The 21,719-nt window shown below is 44.7% G+C and overlaps 1 protein-coding gene across 2 annotated transcripts in view; it reads right to left on the minus strand.

The window, feature by feature from the left end:
• Positions 1–654: 654 nt before the first annotated feature.
• LOC111156994 (VPS41, HOPS complex subunit) overlaps positions 655–21,719 on the minus strand; it is a 175,697-nt gene continuing 154,632 nt past the window's right edge. Inside the window, exons 23-29 of one of the 2 annotated variants that reach the window (XM_022518194.1) lie at positions 20,589–20,643; positions 18,831–18,971; positions 17,434–17,570; positions 6,347–6,446; positions 6,196–6,240; positions 4,706–4,785; positions 655–3,762 (exon numbers count right to left, since the gene is read on the minus strand). In XM_022518194.1, coding sequence (XP_022373902.1) covers positions 3,682–3,762; positions 4,706–4,785; positions 6,196–6,240; positions 6,347–6,446; positions 17,434–17,570; positions 18,831–18,971; positions 20,589–20,643 — 639 coding nt within the window. In that variant the 3' untranslated portion in view covers positions 655–3,681. The remainder of the gene's footprint in view (positions 3,763–4,705; positions 4,786–6,195; positions 6,241–6,346; positions 6,447–17,433; positions 17,571–18,830; positions 18,972–20,588; positions 20,644–21,719) is intronic. The other variant, XM_022518195.1, reaches the window with a different exon arrangement.

The following is a 21,719-nucleotide window of genomic DNA, read 5'->3' on the forward strand; positions in this document are numbered from 1 at the left end:
GGATTACAATAAAAGCCTGGTGACCCTCACGTACATAGTTTCTGATGTAAAATCATCTAAAAAATTGAAGCTTTTATGGGGGCGCCTCGGTGGCTCAGTGGGTTAAGCCTCTGCCTTCGGCTCAGGTCATGATCCCAGGGTCCTGGGATTGAGCCCTGCATCAGCCTCTCTGCTCAGCAGGGGACCTGCTTCCTTCTCTCTCTCTGCCTGCTTCTCTGCCTACTTGTGATCTCTGTCAAATAAATAAAATCTTTAAAAAAAAAAATTGAAGCTTAAGGAGCACATGGGTGGCTTAGTTGGTTGAGTGTCCAACGCTTGATTTCAACTCAGGTCATGGTCTCAGGGTCTTGAGATCCAGTCCCAGGTTGGTGGGGGGGGGGGGGGTCCATGCTCAGCAGGGAGTCTGCTTGGGATTGTCTCTTCCTCTGCCCCTCCCCCGCTCTCTCTCTCTCAAATACACACACACACACACACACACACACACACACACACTCTAATAAATTTTTTAAAAGATTTTATTTATTGACAGAGAGAGACACAGTAATCGAGGGAACACAAGCAAGGGGAGAGGGAGTCTGATGGAGGGCTCGATCCCAGGACCCTGGAATCATGACCTGAGCCAAAGGCAGATGCTTAATGACTGAGCCACCCAGGCGCCCCATCTAATAAATCTTTTTTTTTTTTTTTTAACTGAAGCTTAAGTTTAAACTCCATAGGCAGATGTCATCAATGAGGGCATGAACATTGTGACGCAATGGTAACTGAAGTCATTGAGCCAGTCCTTTGACATTTAGATAAAATTGGCTCAAGGCCTTTATCCATTTCCCTTTAGGAAGACCAGCCTTCTCCCAACATGCCAGGATATCTGGGGTTTTCATGCTCTTATTGTCAAACGCAGGTCTTTGCTCCTGCTCCCAGTCAACTCCAGCTCTTGCCTCCTGCCACTGTTTTGTTTCCCTGCTCTTCAGGGTCCCAGATGTAGAGCACAGCTCCTCAGTTTCCCATAGAACCCACTCACAGATGACAGTTTGGACGCCAGACTCTACTGAACCCTTGGGGTAGGTAGAAGGGTCCAGCATCAAGGTGACATACAGGCGTGAATACTCGTCTTTTCTTAAAAACCCTTTGGTTATCCCAGTTGCTTGCATTCCCTAAAATCCTCCTCGCTCGGTTCCCCTCCCTTTGGGATGCAGAACAACTCAGCTCAGTGCTACGAACATTGCGCAGATTCAGACCGCCCCAACCTGAGCTGCAGATTTCACACAGTGACGATCAGCTATGAGTCCGGGATAGGTGTCTGGGAAGCCCAAGTGATGGTTTCGTATCCAAGTTGGTGGAGTTTTCTGAGCCTGAGTCTTGGTCAGAGAAGCCAGAAAAAGCTGGTGATGCTTAGCCCAGAGAAATGTCTACTACACATGCGTGTACACACATCACATTCCTTATTTGGTGTTACTGGGTGAACTTTAAAAGAAACCGAGGAACGTCTGTATTTTTATTTACAGTTTACTTAAAAGCAGGCTGCACGCTCTGTGCAGCTCGAACTCTGGTGGAGGTGGGCTGGGGGTGCCCTGGGCAGCCCGGTTCCGGGTCGGCTTTGTCAGGTGCTCCTGGAAGCTCTCCCTATTGTCTGCTTCCTCAGTCCTCTTGGTGACTCTGTAAGCCATTGGCTACTTTATAATAAATCCCCTTCTGTGATGACAGTGGGTTTTGTTTTCTGTGCACTGACCACAACAGGTCAAATACATTAAAAAACCCCAAAGAATCAAATACACAGCGGTTAAGATCACAGACGCTAAAGGCCTGCTCCCTGACCTCACACGGATGGCTTGGCCCCGAGGTGCTCCAGCTTCCTTACCTGTAAGATGATGAGGGTGCGGGCTCCCATCAGGTGCTTCTAATGGCACCCGACACACAGTAACTGCTCAAATGTTTGTTTTTAGGATGTGAAATATATAGTTTAACACGATGACAACCAAATTAAAAATTTGTTAAGACCTTCTCGTTCTTAAACTAGTATAAAACCCTTGGGGCTAAAAGCAAAGGAAAACTGCTATCACAGAGTAACTTTGAACTTGGCTGTTTCAGAATGGCTTTCTGTAAGGAGGGGAGATGAATGTGCCTTTGCAACCACCGCCTCCCCTCCAACCTAAGTGCAGTGGTTTTGCTTCTTACCAGTGTTTCAAGGTGGGCTCACTTGTGAGGCTTTTTTGTGAAGGATTTCTCTGGTTAGAACAAAAGGGAAACAGAACAGAAAGAGCACTAGCCTTGGAATAAGAGGATATGATGCTGAGGGGGCTGAGAACTTTCCACTTTGGGATAATTTAAGACTAATGGGAAAAGCCCGTTGTCTGCTAGAGAACATTCTTTTAGACTCTACTGCAGAGATGTGCTGTGAATTTCCTCTGAATACCCCCAACCTCGGTTTCTTGAAAGGAGCCCTGCTCTGAAGCTCACCTTCACCCGTGACTGTGACAGCATCTCCACAATTCAGTCACTTTGTCAGGAAACCAAGGGACACGGTATGTTGTTCCGCAGGCATAGGGAGCTTGAGAGGAGATGCCAGGTTCACTAGTCAGTTTGTGTTCAGGACTCATTAGCATCCCACCCTCTCCCCACGACAAAGCAGAAAGTTGCATTTATTCGCATTTGTGGGACTAAGATGGGTGACAGTGTTTTCCATACAGTTGCATCCACAGCAAGAGGATGGCAACCTATCCCAAGACAGATGAAGCCAATAACTGTAAAACATTCCAAGTTTGAATTCTCTCCTTGCATTCTATGTTCTCTAGGTTCCACAAGGGCCAATGAGGCTCTGGAGAAGGCTCCAGGAAACTTGTCATGCCCACCCTCCATCAGCAGACAGTCTCATTTCTCCCGAGAATCCCTCTCGGACTCCGCAGCGTCCCTCTCTTCCTCCCTGATGGCGAAAGCTAACTACGACCCCGCACACTCTAAGGTGTGGAAACTCTCCTCCACTCTCAGCGCGCCAGAATCCTAGGATGAAGCTGTTCAACCCACTAAAAGGGAGTCTTTCCTAATGGGGAGAGCTAACATTTATTCGATCGACAGACACACGGACCATGTGATCAGTCACCATACAACAGCATGACGTGGCCTGCTCATGTTATTCCCAGATGTCCTTGAATAAGTAACAATTTACACAATGTTTCATTAAATGCCTATTAAGAAGACAATCACAGTTGATGACATCAACAACAACAACAAAAAGCCAAACCCGGAACGTGAGGACTGACAGCAGCAGAGCCCGTGGAAACAGGTGCCAAGTTGCGGTGAGCGCTGGCGGGGCAGCTCCCGGGTGGTGCCTTCGGGCAGCAGGGGCCGCCCTCGGCAGGCCGCTCACTGGCCAGACAGTTTGACTAGGATCTAGAAATTCATTTCTAACTTCCAGACTGACTTTTCTATTCCTAAGTGAAGAATGAGCCCAACAAATAATGAAATACAGCCCGTGAGCCCAAATATTTCGAGGCATGGATGGAGTATTCCCTCACTTCATCAAACGCACAGAGCAAACCTAGGGGACAGGCAAAGATGAAGAAATGTTTCTCTGAGCAGAACATAAACACATACAAGTCTTGTAACAGCACTGGGGTCCACAAATGCTGCTGTTTTTGCAAAAACAGTCTTCAGAAGAGTGGTGAGGAAGAGGATGACGGAGCCGGGCTACTTTTTCATCTCCAAAATGGCGCTTCCTGGCCCTCGGTGTTTGGCGCTGCAGATGCCGCAGAACTGTGCAGGGGAGTTCTAGAAGGGTCATTAGAAGACACGTATTTTAACAAGAAAGCTCCTTCTACTCTGCTATTCAGAAATACTCCACGGGAGCAGTGGTGGTGGTGGGGAGGAAGCTAGGAAACAGCACTCCTTTTCCTGGAGATTTTGCTGGCTCATGTAGGACTCCGTCTACACCAACTGTTACTGTGGCGCAGAGGATACCCCACAGCAAAACAAGTGTCATGTGACCAAGGGGAACACAGGAACAGGACCTTAAACACAGCAGTCTTGCTACAGAAACCAGGCTAAGAAAGTTCTACAAACTATAAAATGGTTCTCACTATACGTTGTGTCTCTACAGTTTGACAGTCATCGATTTTACCTCAAAGAATTCACCTCCTGAATCTACTTTTCTGATGTTTAGCACAGTAACCCCCCTTTATCTTCGAGGAGTCAGTTCCAAGACCCCCTGGTGGCTGTGTGAAACCAGACAGTACCAAGCCCCAAATACACGAGGCTTCCTCTGTGCATCCCTACCTACGAGAACCGAGGTGCGGAAGAGGTTAGTAAGAGACAGTGCTACCACCACACTGTCACAGAGGTCACGTGACTGGGGTCTCCCTGTCTTACACTGTACTCACTCCTGCTGTGGTGACGACAGGAGAGGTGCCCGCGTGCTGAGACGAAGGGACGGAGCGACAGAGGCTCTGTGGGCCAGCATGAGGCCACTACCGACCTCCTGGCCATTCACCAAGAAGAGCACCTGCTTCCAGAGCACGACTGACTGTCACGGTAACTGACACCGCGGATAAGGGGGGCCTACCATATAGGAGATTCTGCATCTGAGAAATAAATTCATTTTTCCTGTGTGATAGAAAGCCAATCCCGAGAAGCCACAGGAGGATGGGCAGACTTCAGAGCGCACCCTCCCGACCACATGGCTCTCTTGTCGGTGGCTGCCAAGGGGCCAACTCACCATGCTGGGCACGGGCAGGCACTCCTTGTGGAACATGTGGCGGCAGTGGAAGGCCACCACGCTGAAGGGCTTCGCGGCGTCTGTGGGGAGACAGCGGCAGAGAGACAAGCACTCAGTGCGACAAGCAGGTGGAGAACTTGACCCCATCCTGCCTGAAAGTCCAGCTGCAGTTTAATTTTCCAGCAATAAGCTGCCTTAGGAGGACTGCGTGTCCACAGATGGCCCCCGAGGGGCCGTGGTCAGATGAGAAGCAGGTACCAACGTCGGGGGCGGAGTCCCAGGTCACGTGCCTGGTCTCCCCGTCAGTGGCGACTACAAACGAGGGACAACCTCACCGCGAATGCAAGCACATTCATTCTAATAATTAGGATCAGTATGCGCGTGACCTCCTCCCTTCCCTAGACCCGAGAAACACAGCCTATGCTGAATCCACTCTGTGGCTTTAGGAAAATCCTGCCAGTTCGCCTACTGCTTCTTACGAGCCCACAGGGCGGCATCCGTTTGGGCACAGCGGGGCCAGCAGCCCCCACCACCGTCCCAGGCTAGGAGCCAGCCCTGCGCCGCCTACGCTCCCGCAGGAACTCGCCTCTGCGTCCGCACTGCTGGTGACATGCTACCAGCAACCACGACGGCAGCTCCCTTCTTGTCCTGTACCCACTGCAGTTTTCAACATGAACACTCAACCTCAACCTAGTTCCTCCAGAAAAGGCCCTGAGTGGAATGACTTGTCCTGTTCCAGTCCTATTCTCTAATCCCATAAAGCTAAGTACATTCCTACATCAGCTCTCTCAGTACCTCTCTATGCTGGATTCACAATAAAAACACTTTTTGCATCCCAGTAACTCGGCTTTACTTTCTACTTTCAGATTAAGGAATTTCCTCTTCTGTCCTCTCCTTATGTAAGGTGCTCTGATCACACATGACGATCTATGGATCCGCCAACTATAAATAAACACAGGCTTATGTTCGGATTAGATGGCAAGGAACAGGTTTCTGTTGAAATGTGGGAAATTTAGGTGCCTCGAACCACAGAGCAGAGCCAAGTTTCAAGAAAAGGGGAGGGTACTTATTCAATTTTCCCCCCAGATACACACGATTCTTCTCCCTTGGAATTTAAACATTGTCGATGGTAGATTTTCGTTTTGTTTTACTCTAAAGCCATGGTATCTCACACAATGGCCCCTGAAGTAGCATCCACATCACGTGGGAATGTGTTAGAACTGCAAATTCTGGGGTCCCGCACCTCTTGGGGTGGGACCAGCAATCTGGGCTTTACCTCCCAAGTAATGCAGACCCCCTGCCGGGTGAGCACCTCAGCTTTCAAGAATTGCGGCACCAGCCTGCGACTAAGGAGCGCTGTGGGCTGAAATTCTTCTCTAAAATGGATTATTCCAAAAGCTCTGCAATTTAGTAACTAGTTAACATCAAAATTTTAATTCCACTCCTCATGAACCCACATTTGGGGATCTCGCCCCTGCCAACCACCTTACCTGATGGAAGAATAGGGGAAAGGCACGATTCACAGATGTTCTCCTCTGCAAGGAAACACACACACTTGGGATCATACAGTATTTCTACTTGCCCTGTCTCTTCTGAAAGGAAAGCATATGATTCCAATAGGATTATTTCAATTTTACCCACCATCGACCAGAACGCCTTTCATCTGAGTTCGGTGCATTTTCTTCAGTAAGGACAAAGAGTCTGCTACAAGAATCTTCTTGCAACCTTCACGAAGCAGAATCTAAAGCATACATTGTAAGAAAAAGCCGTTTTTAAAAAGACGCAACTGCAGGGACAAACCCTCTTACTGGGATTCAGAACACTGGCGTGTCTGAAATCGTCCAATGAGGCACTTGCCTGCCCTCGGTACGCTTTTCCCTCCAAACTGCTCGGACCAACCCTTCCAGCCTCCATTCGGTCACCACTGCACGTATGTGCCGTTTGCGAAATTAAACAGAAATTGCAAAGGCTGGCAAGGAAGGCTGTGGTAACCAACCCCAACATCATCTTACAGAGCTTCCTAATGTGGACTCTGACAGTCTGGCCCCTAAGTGACCTGCTCATTCCAACCTCCAGACCGTTGCTCAGGATGGAAAACCTGGGCAAACCCCAAATCCTTCATTTGATTGCACTAATTGCTCTATCTGCACTAGTATATACTGGGGCCCTATCATGTACAAGGAACTGGGCACAGAGAAACCAAACAGATGTGATTTCTGTCCCAAATGCCTTCCTGGCTGCAATCCCTCTTTTCCTTCCAATCCAAACTGTTGAGCGTAGCGCTTAGAATGTAAAGTGACCCTGGTAACTGTCAAATTTGGTGACTCTTAAGGGGCTGACAACTGACAAATGACCACCGATATTAACATTGCTACAAGATTCATTTTCTTCACCCTAGTACTGCACTTTCTGTTCCTTTATGCATTTGCCCTGGGCCTCATTACGAATTTTTGCCTTCTCTGCCTGGAGCATTAGGAGCAGCGGCACCACCATAGCAGACTCAGAAGTCGGGACGCTGAGGGCAGGCCCCGGTTTCTGGTTGGCACCCACTCTGTGTTCCAGAGCCAGGGCGGGGTGCAGACAAAGAGGGCCCACTTGCTTTCAGCAAGGACACAGCCCAAGAGGCAACCCACCCTACGTTCCACTCCGTTCTGCTGGCCCCAGAGTGGGCTTCCAGCCTGTTCTGCGTTTTCTCAGGTGTCTTATCAGAAACCGGGAGAGGCTGTGTGAGGTGTGGTTAAGCTAGATGCCTTTTTCTTTTTTTTAAACTAGAACTAGTTGCTTTTTGAAGAGGGAGGTGCTCAAGGCCTGAAGGGCAGAAAGGCTCTCTGTCGCACTGTCTGTGGCCCGCTCTTCTGGCCTGATGGGTCCTAGTGCACGTGTTTCTGGGTATTCCCATGTAACTTCCGTGGAATTCACACAATGATGTCACTGCTGCATCACTGTGGACTGGCTCTGGGTCACGGTGCATGCTGCTCTCATAGGAGCAGCCCGCCTTTCTTCACACTGAAGTCACTCTCACCTCTAGAACCTATGTGGTGTCTTGCTTTCAGGTTTTCCATTTGTGTCACTGAGAAGGGCAGTCAGGGAGCTGCCACCTGGAGCCTGCATCCCCGGGGCGTCTCCACTCACACGTGCTCCCTTCAAATCGCAGATAGCACGGGCTGCCGGGGAATGCGGCCCAAGGGCTTTCTCCCAAATCACATGAAGGCAAATATTAAACAAACAAACAAAAAAACCTCAGAGCTGACAACCAGATTAAAGTTCTATACCTACCATTTCTAGTACAGATGAGAAGGAAGTATCGAGACACCACCTATGACTTTTTATTCCTTAAAATGCTAATAGAAACTGAATTTTTGATTCATTTAAAAAAGACATGAAAACTTTAACAGATGTCATTAAAGCACATAGGAAGAGAAAAATATAGCAAAGATATCTAAGAAGTACTGAGAGCAGTAACACCAAGAAAATTTGTAAGCACACCTACAAAGCTGCCCAGCCTCCACCACCAAAATAAAAACTTAAGAAAACTAGTGTCAAGCAGAATGTTTGGTAAAATGTTTCAGAAGGCGTTGGCTCTGACCCCCAGTGGGTGTGTAGGGCCTACTGCATACATAATACAGGAGGAAGGGCAGACCGCGCAGGCCAGCCAGAGGCCTCGTGTCTGTGGATTAGGAAGGAAGCATCTCTTCACCAGGAGTACGTTTGTTGAAATAGATATGATATATGATCTGCCGCCCTCAGAAAGCATTTTCTAGGAAAAATTTGAGTATTCAGAGGCACACAGCCAGGAGAAGGGAAAATACACAAATACTGCTTAGTATGGGACTTCCTACTTCATTTGATCAAAGTCCAAGGCCCCGAATCAGAAAAACACAAAAACATTTTCATTTATGTGCTGCCAGATAGGTAGGTAGCTACACCAAAAAAAAGTAACTGTGGAAAAGAGCCATTTCTTCCATAAAACCTGTAGTGATCTGAAGGCAATCAGAGGCGGTGAGTGAAAGACTGTCCATGAACAATGTACTGTTATATTCAGGTACTGCTTTCAACGTCAGATAAGGCGTTAGGTCGACTATGGGTTATTCCCTGCAGCGACGATCAGTGACTCATGAAAAACGTGTGGTAGTTACCATTTTATCACCAATTTCACCCCTAAAAGTTCATACTTGGTACTTTCCACAAATGTCTTCTTTTAAAGATTTGAGAGAGAGAGTGTGTGTGTGCATGTGTGCACACGGGAGGTGGGGAGAGGCACAGGAGAGAATCCCAAGCTTACTCCTGGCTTAGCACAGAGCCCAGTGCAGGGCTTGATCTTACTACCTGGAGACCATGACCTGAGCTGAAACCAAGAGTCAGACACTTAACCAGACTGAGCCGCCCAGCTGTCCCTGACTGCCTTTATTACAACACTGATGGCGGAGTCAAAATCAGTCCTCTGCAACCCTCTCTGACCTTCAAATTCATGATTGCTGACAACTTCTGTCTTCTGAGGTCATCATACACGGCCTATCATCCCTGTGGACGCTCACCTCCCATAGTCTGCTTTCCGGCCTTGCAAAACTTGCTGTCATTCACAGACTTGGGACACATGCACGCTCTCCTGCCATCCACGTCTCTATGACCAGAATGGCACCAAATCAGTGCCACTCACATTCTGAATACCATCTGCCATTACTTTGTGCTACATTTCATTCTAAAAGGTGAAATATTGGGGTGCCCGGGTGGCTCAGTCGGTTAAGCGTCTAACTCTTGATTTCAGCTCAGGTCACGATCTCTGGGTTGTGAGATCAAGTCCCGCATCAGGCTCCGCGTTCAGCACAGAGTCTGCCTGAAGTTCTCTCCCTCCCTCTATCCCTCCCCCCACTTGCAGGCACTCTCTAAACAAAATCTTTAAAAACAAATATGAAATACTGCAAACATACAGCATACACTTCAATCTCTTCCACTTGGGTTGAACAGATTTAAGATGTTACCATATGCTTCAGAGTTATTTCAGAAGAAACAATAGCCTACACAGAGCTGACACTTTCTTGTGCCTTTCTTCCTCCTCCTTTACAAACACAATTTTAACTTTGTTCAGTGTGTGCCCAAACTAACATACGCAGCTGGCTGGGGCTCCTGCAACAGATCTGGGCAATGAGAGAAACCTGGGAGGCTGGAAAGCCATCCTTTGCAAAACTATTGGACAGTCCTAGAAATTAAGCATATACCCTGCTCCATGACCCAGCAGTTTTACTTGTAGGTGCTTAACCAAGATGAAAAGAAGGTCATCAACAAACTGTATGACAATGTCCTCTGCAACTTTATCCTTAATAACCCTAGGCTGGAAACAGCCTAAACATCCAACAGGAGAATATACCTCCAGGTTGCTGCCTCACATCCTAGAGGCTAGAGGCTGTATCGCCAGGCCTTACATCCACATTCCTAAGGCACAAGATGTGGGAAGCAAAGGGCTTTTTCCTGATGAGGCTTTGATTTATTGTTTGGGGAAGTGGTTATACCATTTTACTCTACCACATATTAAAATTTAGTATCTAATAAATCTACCCTCCTTATTCTTCTTAGATAATCTTAAGCCATTTGCTTTTTACATAAATTTAAGCTGTAAAAAATTCCTTGGGGGTTTTGATTTAGAATTTTATCAAACATATAGATGATGATTACTTTAGAATTTATGACCTTTATGATATACACATTCAATAATTACATGGGCAGATTGTTTGCTAATGATTTATGTAGACTTTTTGCATTTGTGTTAAAGAAACAGGGCTCTAATGGTCTCAGGATGCAGGAAAGGTTAGACCAGCATCCCATGAGGAACTGAGGAGCTTTTCCATTCTGTTCCCTGGAAAAGTTGATGTAAAATAGGGGCTGCCTGGGTTTTGTTGTTGTTGTTGTTATGGTTTGTTTTTTAGGCTTTATTCTTTATTTGTTCAGATGAGCAGGAAAGCAGTTCTTCAAGATGTTGGTTTCTCTCTAATGAATGTTCCTGCCCTTCCAGTCACTGAATCCACAAGGCAGGGCTGGGACAGTAGCCAGCATCCTCATGCTGGGATTTGCTGGCCACCTCCCAGCATCCTGGGACCTCAGGTGTCACCTGTTTTCATTGTATCCAGAGGAAAGACTGCATTTCTCACCCCCTCTGCAGGGTAAAGGTGTTGCTCCCCTCCCCCTCTCCGGGTCCTGGTTGAAAAGTCAACTACAAAATATATTTGGGGATTGCCTGTTTTTTTTTAAAAGTCTGATGAAACTAACCTCTGAAGTTGACTGTGGAATGGTACTTTTATTTTGGCTTTATGTTCTGACTGCTGATTTAATGACTACAGGTCTATCTGCTCTTGAGTAAATGCTGGTAATTTATATTTTCCTAGAAAATTGTTTGCATTTTCAAATATACTGATATAAAATTATAGGACTTACTTAGCTCTTAAATCTTGTCTGCACCTTTAGTTATATTCTCCCTTGTTTGTTCCCAAAATATATAGGTCTTCTTTTCCTTGATCAGCTTTGTTGAGGTTTTCCTACTAGTCTTTTGATTCTCTCCTCCACAAGTCCTGTGGTTGAAGACACGTGTATTCTAACCTGATGTCTCTGTCAGCCACTCTTATTTATTTTTTTTTAAAGAATTTTATTTATTTGGGGCTCCTGGCTGGCTCAGTGAGTTAAAGCCTCTGCCTTCCCCTTAGGTCATGATCCCAGGGTCCTGGGATTGAGCCCCGCATCGGGCTCTCTGCTCAGCAGGGAGTCTGCTTCCCCCTCTCTCTCTGCCTGCCTCTCTGCCTACTTGTGATCTCTGTCTGTGAAATAAATAAATAAAATCTTTAAAAAAAAAAGATTTTTATTTATTCCTTTGACAGATAGAGATCACAAGTCATGTCATCAGATTTTCCAATTAACTCTCCCTTTCAGCTTTGTCCAATCTACCACTGGCCTAGCACTGAATATTGAAATTTCAAATGAATACACACATAATTTCAAAGAATTCTACTTGGTTACTTTTCAAATATTCCTATTTTCTATCATATTATTCTACTTTTTATTATCGGGTCTATTTTTTCTTTTCATGCCTTTGTTTTAGAAGGGCTTACTAATAACACCTTTGGTACTGATCTTGTTTTCCAGTTTTTGGAAATATTAGGACTGTCATATCATTTTTCATTCTTCCATATAATCTATAGCTCAAATTACAATCTATATCTCCCATTAGAATTTCACTAAGGTAAGTAAACCACTGGTATCTTCTTTGCTCAACTTCATAATGGCGTCAAGTTCTCATCTCAAAAAGTACTTGAGGGTATTACAGGCAAATACAGTATTATCTTTCAGAGATTCATTTCTTTTATGGAACTTTTTATTTTTTTCTTCCCACACATTCTTCTCAACAACTCTTGTTTTCTTATCATTACACTGTTTTCCCCATGGTTCAAAGCTTTTCAGCATTACCTTTATCCTTTTATCTCCATCATTTTCAAATCAGCCAGTTGTAGGGTCTATAATCAATCTGTTATAAGCTTACCTTGTTGTATTGTAAATTTAAGAACGTATTCATAAGCTAGCTATTGAAAACCAACATGAGACTCTAGATTCTCCTCCTTTTTCCTTATTTCTCTGTAGTTCATCACTGATAATCATCCCAATGAAAAGCAAAAAGCACCAGACTTATAGATATTTTATAAAGCGATAAAGGAATTGTACATCGGTGAAGTTATTATCGTTCTTTAGAAACAGCTGCTGTGAGAAAAATGCCAAAAAAATTGCAGTTTCTGAAATTTTTATTTTAAAAGATTCTTTGAATGTTGAACTTTTTGCTGACATTGCCTTGTTCATAATGCAATGCTTATCATTAGAATTGCAAACGACAGTTACCTGGGTTTATAAGCCCCAGTATGATATAAGAGCTAGCCTGGGAAACCATTTTACCTAATTTCTAATCTATCATATAGGCTATGATGCTATGGGATCTGAATTCTAATTGAAAAGTGTTGCTTTTTGTTGGGATTGTCATCGAAGATAATGAACTACAGAGGAATAAGGAAATGATAGAAAGGCTCTAAGGTCTCATGTTGGAGCTCAAAAGCAATATTACAAATATCATATCTGAATTTATGACAGCACGAAGTACACATGTGCCAGACTGATTAAAGAAGCTAGAGTTGGTTGTCACAGGCCACCTATGTCACCTAAAGGCAGTGATGAGGCAAATGGGAACAATCTGAAAGGAAAAAATATCCGTTTTAAAAGTTTATTTCAGGAATCTATAAATTTAAAATCTATAAATTTAAAAAGTCCCTCACCTCTTAGAAGATATTAAGAGCTTACGTACTGTGAGCAAGAAGAAACCATCTGAGTCCAAAAAAGTGGGTAAGAAAGACGTCACTATCTCCTCTTAATTCATTTGTCTCTGGATTTCAAAGTAGAGAGATGAGAACAATACAGAAATATGGCGTGACCTAAAGGCCTGTTTCTGAAAGAACTATATTAAGACCCTGAGAGACCCAGAAGATACTTTAGAGATCACCTAATCCTAAATTCCTGAAGGACAAATGTCAGAGCACAGACTTGTGCCACGCTGAGCGTAAGAAATCTCAAGGTGATTTAAGGCTAAAGTCTCCTAGCCGCCCCCCAAAGATTCTAGTCTATCCTATCTGGGGTGGTACCTGAAACAAAGTAATTTTTAAAAGAATTTAGATAATTCTGGTGTGGAGTCAGGCTTGACAAACACTGACTTAATATATTGGGGAAACTGAGATCCGGAAAGGTTGGGTGCCCTCCAGAAGGCCAGCAGGCTTGTTGATGGGAAAGCCGGGCCTAGAGTCCAACTCTGCACACATCGTGTCCACCGCTCTTCAGAGACAACTGGCCGCCTGTTCAACACCGTGTCCTCATCTGCTGTCCTAACCGGCCAGCACAAGGAAGGCCTCTCCGGAGACCACGGAACCACCGGCGGTCCACACAAGATGTAGGCAGAGGACCTGGCCTCAAACCCAGTTCATCACCTTCCCAGATGGGCAAATAATTTTTATGTCAAAACAACAAATGCTATCTGTCCTTGAAATTAGGCCTAGAAACATTTTAAGTTTTTTAAGTATGATAAGGGCTACTTTTATCTTACTGACTTCATGAAGCTTTTCAAATTTGTTGAGTAATTATACTGACAGTGTAACAAGTTATAAAAAATATATGAAAACAAACTTACCAACTTCAACACTGAAATCACTGAGGACATATTTTCCTTCACTTTAATGATGTCACAGACCTCTAACATGCCTCATACTAAAAACGTCACTGAAGAAAGTTGTTGCATTTTAGGAAACATAAGATTTTAAAACCTGAAGAGATACTGATTTTAAGTTTTTTCCTACAACTTTTCCTGCCTTCTGTTTCCAATTGGCTATTAGCCAGTGAGTGAGCTCCCAAAGCCATTTCCAGTGGCCCACATACGTTTTACAGCGATGGATACTTTATCATAAATCTGTCCCTGAGAGAGAGATTCCCAGTGCATATTAGCAAAAGATCCCAAGAAGCCCTTTCCCTGACATCTGACCATGAATCCTCAGGTTTGCTGAATGGTCCGTAACAGCCCTCCGGGGTCCTTCCCTGCTGCCCTGCCCAACAGAGAAGGTTCCAGGTTCTCACAAATTCATGAACCTGGAAAATTCCCCCTCAATTTTGGTAATTAACAGGCTAGCCATTTTTTATCCTGTGAGAACATGTGAAAATCAACTATACTTTTATGGGACAAACAAGAGACTACACAGAGTAAAAAATACGTATGTGAAACCTTTCCAGAAACTTAAGATGCTCTATAAATTATTTTTACGGTGATCTCTGACAGGTGGCCACAGAAAGAAAATAAATGGTCATTAATGTAACAGTAGCCCTTTCCATAGAAAAAACTTCTAAACTCTGTCTTCATATATAAGAAGGCAGCGCCCCTGGAACTGTTTGAACCACTTGCCTGAGGTGAGCAGTTTCTCTCTGCACCCTCCAACAAGCCCTCTGAGCTGCACTGGAGACCACGAGGCCGTTCCCACAGGTTCTGCCGCCTTCCCCGTGGGTCCCTCCCCTCGACCTGGAAGCCACTCCCTGGTCCAGGTTTAAGAGAGCTGCTGGCTGAGTAACCCCCAGCCTTCTCAACATGTCACCAATAGCACACTTCCGCATCTTAAGGGAAAGCTCTCAGTGCATTAAAAAATATAATGAAGGGGAAAAAAAATACTGATTTAGCAGCTGTTTTTGTGGATGATTTTTTTATATGGAATACATTTTGCATCTAATAATTTATTTTTATTCCCGGTTGACTCAGAATATGCAAATTTATTCATAAAAAATGAATGAGCAGTGAGACCCAGTGGTGCACATGAGCTTGGTTCTCTAGATTAAGAGCCTAGTAAGAGGGATTTATTAGGTGTTTCTGTAGGCATTGCAGGGGCTGGAAAAAAAGGAACATTTTCAACCCAGAGGCCAAGCTTAATGCACTACTAAGTGGGAGGACAAAGGAGTGGTCATTTGGTCACCTTCCCTGAGGTAGAGATGCTCAGAGACACCACACCTAAATGACTTCTCGATACATCTGCATCTGCAGCTTCACACGGGTCCCGGCGCACACGGAGGAAGGCAGAGCCAGTGACAGATCATCAAGCTCACTCATTCCCAGGGCTTTAGGAGGCTGGACACTGAAGCCATTTTCCCCGAAGCCCAATTCCCACTTCAGAAATAGGGAAACATTCCTACCTGGGCCACTCCGCTGCAGCCCTCGGGCACTGCCCAAATCTCCCAACACCGCCCCGCCCTCTGCTTGCTTCTTCACCCATTCGCCTCCTCCCCTCTCCTCCCTGCCCTGCTCATTCTCCCTCCCAGCACCCCTTTCCCAGGGTTGCCTGCAGACCTCCCAATTCCTCTGTCAATAAATACCTGCATATCGTGAAGCTTTGTGCAGGACAGACTCTCTACCTCTGCTTTAACCAAACAGCTCTTTCTCTCCCAGTACCCCAACTTCCCGCGAGCCCACCTGAGGAAGGCACTTGTCCTCTTCCACCCCGCCCGCAGGAAAACCTCTTCTCCTTCAGGCTGTGCTGCCCAGTAATCCAGCCCCAGTGCGCGGGAGGGGAGCCTCCCAGTTCACGGAGGGTGCCAAAGCCCAGCTACGGCCCTCCTACCCCCGTCCCTCAATGCCCACGGGGATGACGTGCTGCCCTCACAGTTTCTCAACCAGTTCCTCTCAATGACCCTTACCTTCACCTGCTTCCTGAACAAGTTCATGAGGGCTCTGTCAGAAATGTTAATGTGCCAACACCCCACTCCCAGACCCTGCATTCTTGTTCCTTCAGCTCTGTTGTTCCTTTACATCTCCCTTCTCTTCTTGATGCTCTCAATCTTCCTCAACTTCTGCTCCTTTTACCCTGCACCCCGAGTGCAGCACCCTCCCCCCACACTGAACCCTCACAGTGGCCCAGGGGCCCCACAAATCCTCAACATGATGCTCCTCTCCTTTCTTAACCTGATAACCACGTCTTTCCCTACGACGTTATCTTCTGGCTCTGTCTGCAAAATCTTTACGTTTCCAGGACAGCAACCTCCTCTGTATTATAATAAAAACTCATTTTCAAATGGAGTTGAGAAAGAACAGTCCAAATAGTTAAATAAATGTGATTTAAACAATTTCAAGTTCAATGGCAGCTACCATCTACCAGGAAAAGATTGGGATGCTTTGTAATTAGCACATTAATGATATATATGAAAACAACAGGTTCCATTGCTTTTATCACAAATTCTGAATTATTACAGAAAACAAAGTTGTACTAGTCTAGAAAACAGATAAAAGTTAAATAAAATCATGTATTTCAACATGTTTCAGGCAATGGATTACCGAGTAGCTTCAAGGAAATAATTGAATTATTTGAAAACCTTTTTTTTTTTTTTTTTTAAGATTTTATTTATTTATTTGACAGAGAGAGAAGGAAAGAGAGCAGAAGTAGGGGTAAGAGCAGAAGGAGGGGGAGAAGCAGGCTCTCTGCTGAGCAGGGAGCCCGATGCTGGGCTCAATTCCAGGTCCCTGGGATTATGACCTGAGCCAAAGGCAGATGCTTAAACCGACGGAGCCTCCTAGGTGTCCCTTGAAAAACTTTCTTTTAATTCCCTCCAATGGACACAATACTCATGTTATTTAAAACCAGCCTGAGGGGTCTGGCAGCCACGGTAAATACCCCTCACCCCTCCCGATGCCGTGCTGTATCTATCACATACACGTAGCCTGGGTGGCTCAGTGGGTCGGGTGTCTGCCTTTGGCTCAGGCCATGAGCTCAAGGTTCTGGGACTGAGCCCCATACCAGACTCCCTGCTTAGCAGAGAGCCTGCTTCTCCCTTTTCTTCTGCTGCTTTCTCTGCCCTGCTCAGGCAGGGCATCTGCTTCTGCCCCTCCTTCTTGCTTGTGTTATCTTTTGCTATCTCTGTCTCTCTCAAATAAGTAAATAAAATATTAAAAAAAAGAAGTGCCTGCTCATTAAGGAGAGAAAATTTGGGGATGGTTAAAAAACTGGATGGCTTCCTTAATGGAAGAGATTTCTAGTTTCTCTACTTGATGAGCTTCCCATATATCTGGGGCCTAAATAAAATGTAACAATGCAACCGAATCCTGTTACCTAAAATAACCCTAAATATGTTTATCCGGAAAGCAAATCAACTCCCTCCCCATGCTGATTTGTCTAAGAAAGAATACTTACTTGCAAATTGTAGTCTTGCAGAATTTTAACCAAGGAATCTCTCAAATTGGGGATCTCCATCCCTTCCTTAATACGGTGAATCAACAGAATTGGGTCCACATGTGTGCCGATGTTGTTCAACAAGCCAGTAATAAATGCTGCAAGATACCACATGGAACGATCAGCACATCAGCAATGTACATAAGGCAGTCAAAAGGAACTCAAGTAAAAAATTATTTCCTTTAAGGTAAGCGTTAAAACCACCTGAATTTCCAAATTCTCAAAAACTTTCTTTTTATTTCATGACATAAAGGGGAAGCTCTGTCAGTGAAAAAGAGCCAGAGAGCACAATGATGACTCAGAACACAGCCTTCGATGGCAAAGGGGTACAACTGACATTTATTGAGAACTTACACTACAGCTCAGCTGTCACACACTTTTCTCCAATTTTCTGCAAGGTATGAATGTATTTGTCCCCATTTTACAGGCAAGGGAGACAAGTTGGTTAAGTAATTCATTCCGGGCCATAGAGCTAGCAAGTTAAATGCCCCAGTTCACTGGCAGGGCAGACCGCGGGTCCCAGTCATGACGTGTTCCATCTCACCCACCCTGCGTCCTTGGTGGTGCGTAAATTACAACTTCATCATGCTAAGCTTGATTCTCAAAGATGCATGTGCACGTGACGGTCTACATCTGAATTTGACTTGAATAACATTATCCTCTTGTAGCTCTTATAAAAAGACAATCACAAGAGTCGTTTCTAAAACTTGAAACAGATAAATATTCTTCTTAAAAAATGAAGGGGGTGGGCGCAGACTTTTAAACCATAACTGCCGGTTTTGGAATCATTTCTAGATCTTCAAAAGAGGGCTTGGGTTACTGTCAGGTGACTGTGTATCTCCTAAAATGCGGAGGCAGCCACAGGGAGGCAGCACACACACAGTCCTGGTGCCACACGAGGAAGAGAGGTGGGACAGAGATTAGGTACTGTCACAGCAAACATCTGAAAATGGCCAATGTCCAGTGACAGGCCTAGGTTTCGATGAAAAGAAACTGGTGAGAGCTTTACATTTTCAAAATTAATACCCCTATATCCAAACTGAAAAAAAAAGAAACAAAACAAAACAAAACTAAGTCAGGTGACATGTATTCAGTAGGGGTACAGTGTGTCGGAACGAGCTTCATGGGGACTCGGAGAATGAGTTTCAAGAACTTAACCACCTGCTCGTTTGCACATTTAGGTACCGCTTCTCTGCTCAGGAGGAGGACTGGAAATCGTTACAATGTACATAGCCTGTTTTTGTTATAGATACTTCACCATATTTTTCACCCAATGTGTCTTGAGATAATTCCTGCTGTAGATGTAACTGGACGTATTGAAAGAAACAGGTCTGACTGCAGATGGCTTTTCTGCTTACGCGGTTTGTCGATGGAATATAAAATCAGATCTTCCCAGAGTTCTCCGTCGTCTTGCTCCTTGGCAAATTCAATGGCTTTATCAACATCATGTAATTCCTCCATGATCATCTTCAGGGCACTGCGGCTGTTACCCATTCGGCCTAGCAAAGATGTGAGAAATACTTTCAGGATGCTTTAATAAAACATTTTTGAAGAATCAGCATATCTCTTGTTTACATATCTCTTGAAAGCTAAGACAAAAACACATTTTTTTTATGCGACATTAGCATTTGCCATTTATAACATAATGAAATAATGATTTCCTGGGTGTTCTCTTTGTGCTGTATACTCATTTAAGTGCTTCATATAAATTACATCATTTAGTCATCACCATAATCCTATGAGGTATGTTCTACTATTATTTCTTCTTTACGTAAGAGGATATGCAGCAACATTAGTAACTTGCCAAGATCATACAGCTGGAATCTGAACCCAAGTCTGTCAGATCCCTAATTCCCTCCTACTTCCCTATTTCTTTTGGACATTTTGATACCCAGATACAGTTAAGACTTTTAAAGGCCTTGGAGCCATTCTGCCTCTTTAAGTAGTTTTGGATTTGCTCTTTTGACACACTCTGTGCCAAACACAAACTCAACTATCAGAGGGCTACCTCATTTCCTACTCGTCCAAGTTTGGGGGAAAGCCTTCCAATAACTCTCATTAAATGAGAGTATTTATCTACTATGCTTCTATCTGGCCAATTATCTTTATACACTTTGCTCATTGATCTATTGGCATTTTAATGGCTTTAACAGTTTCCCTGAGGTTTTAATATAGTACATGTAGAAAGCTTTACTCAGAGGAGGCACAGCAACTCAATCCTTCTCATTCTGAGCAGCCCTTATCAAGTGAGAATAGTGGGCCTGTGAATAAAATGATGTCCGATTTGTTCTACCTTCTGTAGCATTTTGTTCTTCCAACAAGTATTATTCCCATGGTTTAGGTCCTAAAAATGGTTAATTTTTAAAATGTGTATAGGATTTTTAAATTTTCATAACTTCAGAAAAGGACATTATGGCTCCCTTTGTAAGTTCTCCCCTTACTTGTCTACTGGGACAATACGACATCATGATGAAAATGGACTCTTCTGGAGTATTTTCTGGGCAGAGACACTGGAGAAACACCTCACGCTTGAACTCCATGTTTCTGCTATGAATACCTGCATAGAGCTTCCTTGGGAAACCTTCAGGCATCTACCCTGCTTTCACGTAAATGGTTCATTCTGGAGGAACGTGAAAGATAGTAAGTACGACATAAACAGAGGCGGTGCCAGAGGCCCAGGGACAATGGAGAGCTAGATGATACCAAAGTTCTCCCCTCTCCAAAATGTCCATATTCAAGTGCATTTTCTCCAGTTATTTAAGGTGTGATGAGGGACAATGAACATTATTTTCTACCGGGATGATAGTAAAATAAGCTTGTATTTTTTTTTTTTTTTTTTTGCAAATGAACCAACTTGTCATCTCCTCTACAATTCATTTGTGAGGTATGAGCTAATAGACTTACTATGCAATATTCAGATGTTACTTCAACAGCATTTATTAAATAATGCTTCTTTCTACTGAGCTGCAAAGTCCCCTTTTCTATGCATTCCATTCTTAAAGAGAATAGGCTCTACACTTTGTGTGCCTTTGGTCTAAAACCTACGTCCATTCTTAGACCATGTACACCACTTTACCACAGTGTTTCCCAGCTCATGGGGACCAAAAGCTACTTACTCAGAAGATACACTGTCTCTTCTACAAAGTTTCTCTGTTGACAGATCTCAAGAGCCTTTAAGTAAAGCAGGGTAAAAATGTTACTGTGGATTAGCAGCCATGAATAAATATGACCAGATTCACTTAAACATATAAGTTAGAAAAAAGTTCCCATTGCCTTCCTTTAAAAACAAAACGAAGTAAACAAACAAAACGCAAATCTTGGGTTTTGCTGGTGGCTGTCCTCATTCACCTCTCAGACAGGTGCTGGACCGAACACAGTTTAACCGATACTGTATTTGAGGCAACTTGGAACACTCTGTGAGCAAAGGCAGAAAGCCAGTGCTGAAGAGAAGGACTTTCCCGCCAAGCTTTCTCTTGATGCTACTTCAGGTTTCCTCACAGCTATGCGCCCCACCTAATGCCCCATGACAGCTTTAAGCTCCCCATCCCTCCACTGGAATGTAAGCTGTTCTCCACTGCACATTCCCAGTACTGGGCAGACCACGGCTCGGGAAACATCTGATGCTTAAATAAACACATGGGTCAACAGAATATTTCTGTTCCCAGATCACGGGGTTTAAGAGAAAACTCTGTTCAAGCATCTGTCAGAAGACGAGAGGGGAAAAATTGTATCTGACCATCAAGAAGTATCAAAAGGGAAGAGATCAAGTAAAGAAACGAGGAACCTCACAGGTGACTGCATTTCCTCGGGAGTAAGAAACAAGACATGTTGTGTTTATATATAACTGAATAACTCTAAGCGAACTGGCACACATTCACTGCACACTCTGCTGGGCGCTGGAGGGTCAGGCTGGATAGAGACGCAAAGAGGAGTCACAAAGATGCCGCTGCTGACGACAGGCGAGAGGGGTAGAGGGAAGGTGTGGAAGCAGAACGCAGCCCCCAAGGGAGCACAGGCGCCGGGGAAGCTCACAGAACTGCACTAACGCCCAATCCCATGACAGGGGTAAGTGTGAATAGAGGGGCGCGTGCACAGACACGGGACATGGGCTCAGGTGTGGCCCTCCCGTAAAAGGCTTCACAGCACAGGTGGCATCCGAACTGTGTGCAGCAGGACGAGTATGAGATCCCCAGGAAACCGCATCTCCCACCCCAACTACGTGACCTCCCTGATGCGGGGCTCTGCTC

This window comes from Enhydra lutris, unplaced genomic scaffold (assembly GCF_002288905.1).
Source record: "Enhydra lutris kenyoni isolate GAN:26980312 unplaced genomic scaffold, ASM228890v2 scaffoldscaffold51, whole genome shotgun sequence".
Lineage (NCBI taxonomy): Eukaryota > Metazoa > Chordata > Mammalia > Carnivora > Mustelidae > Enhydra > Enhydra lutris.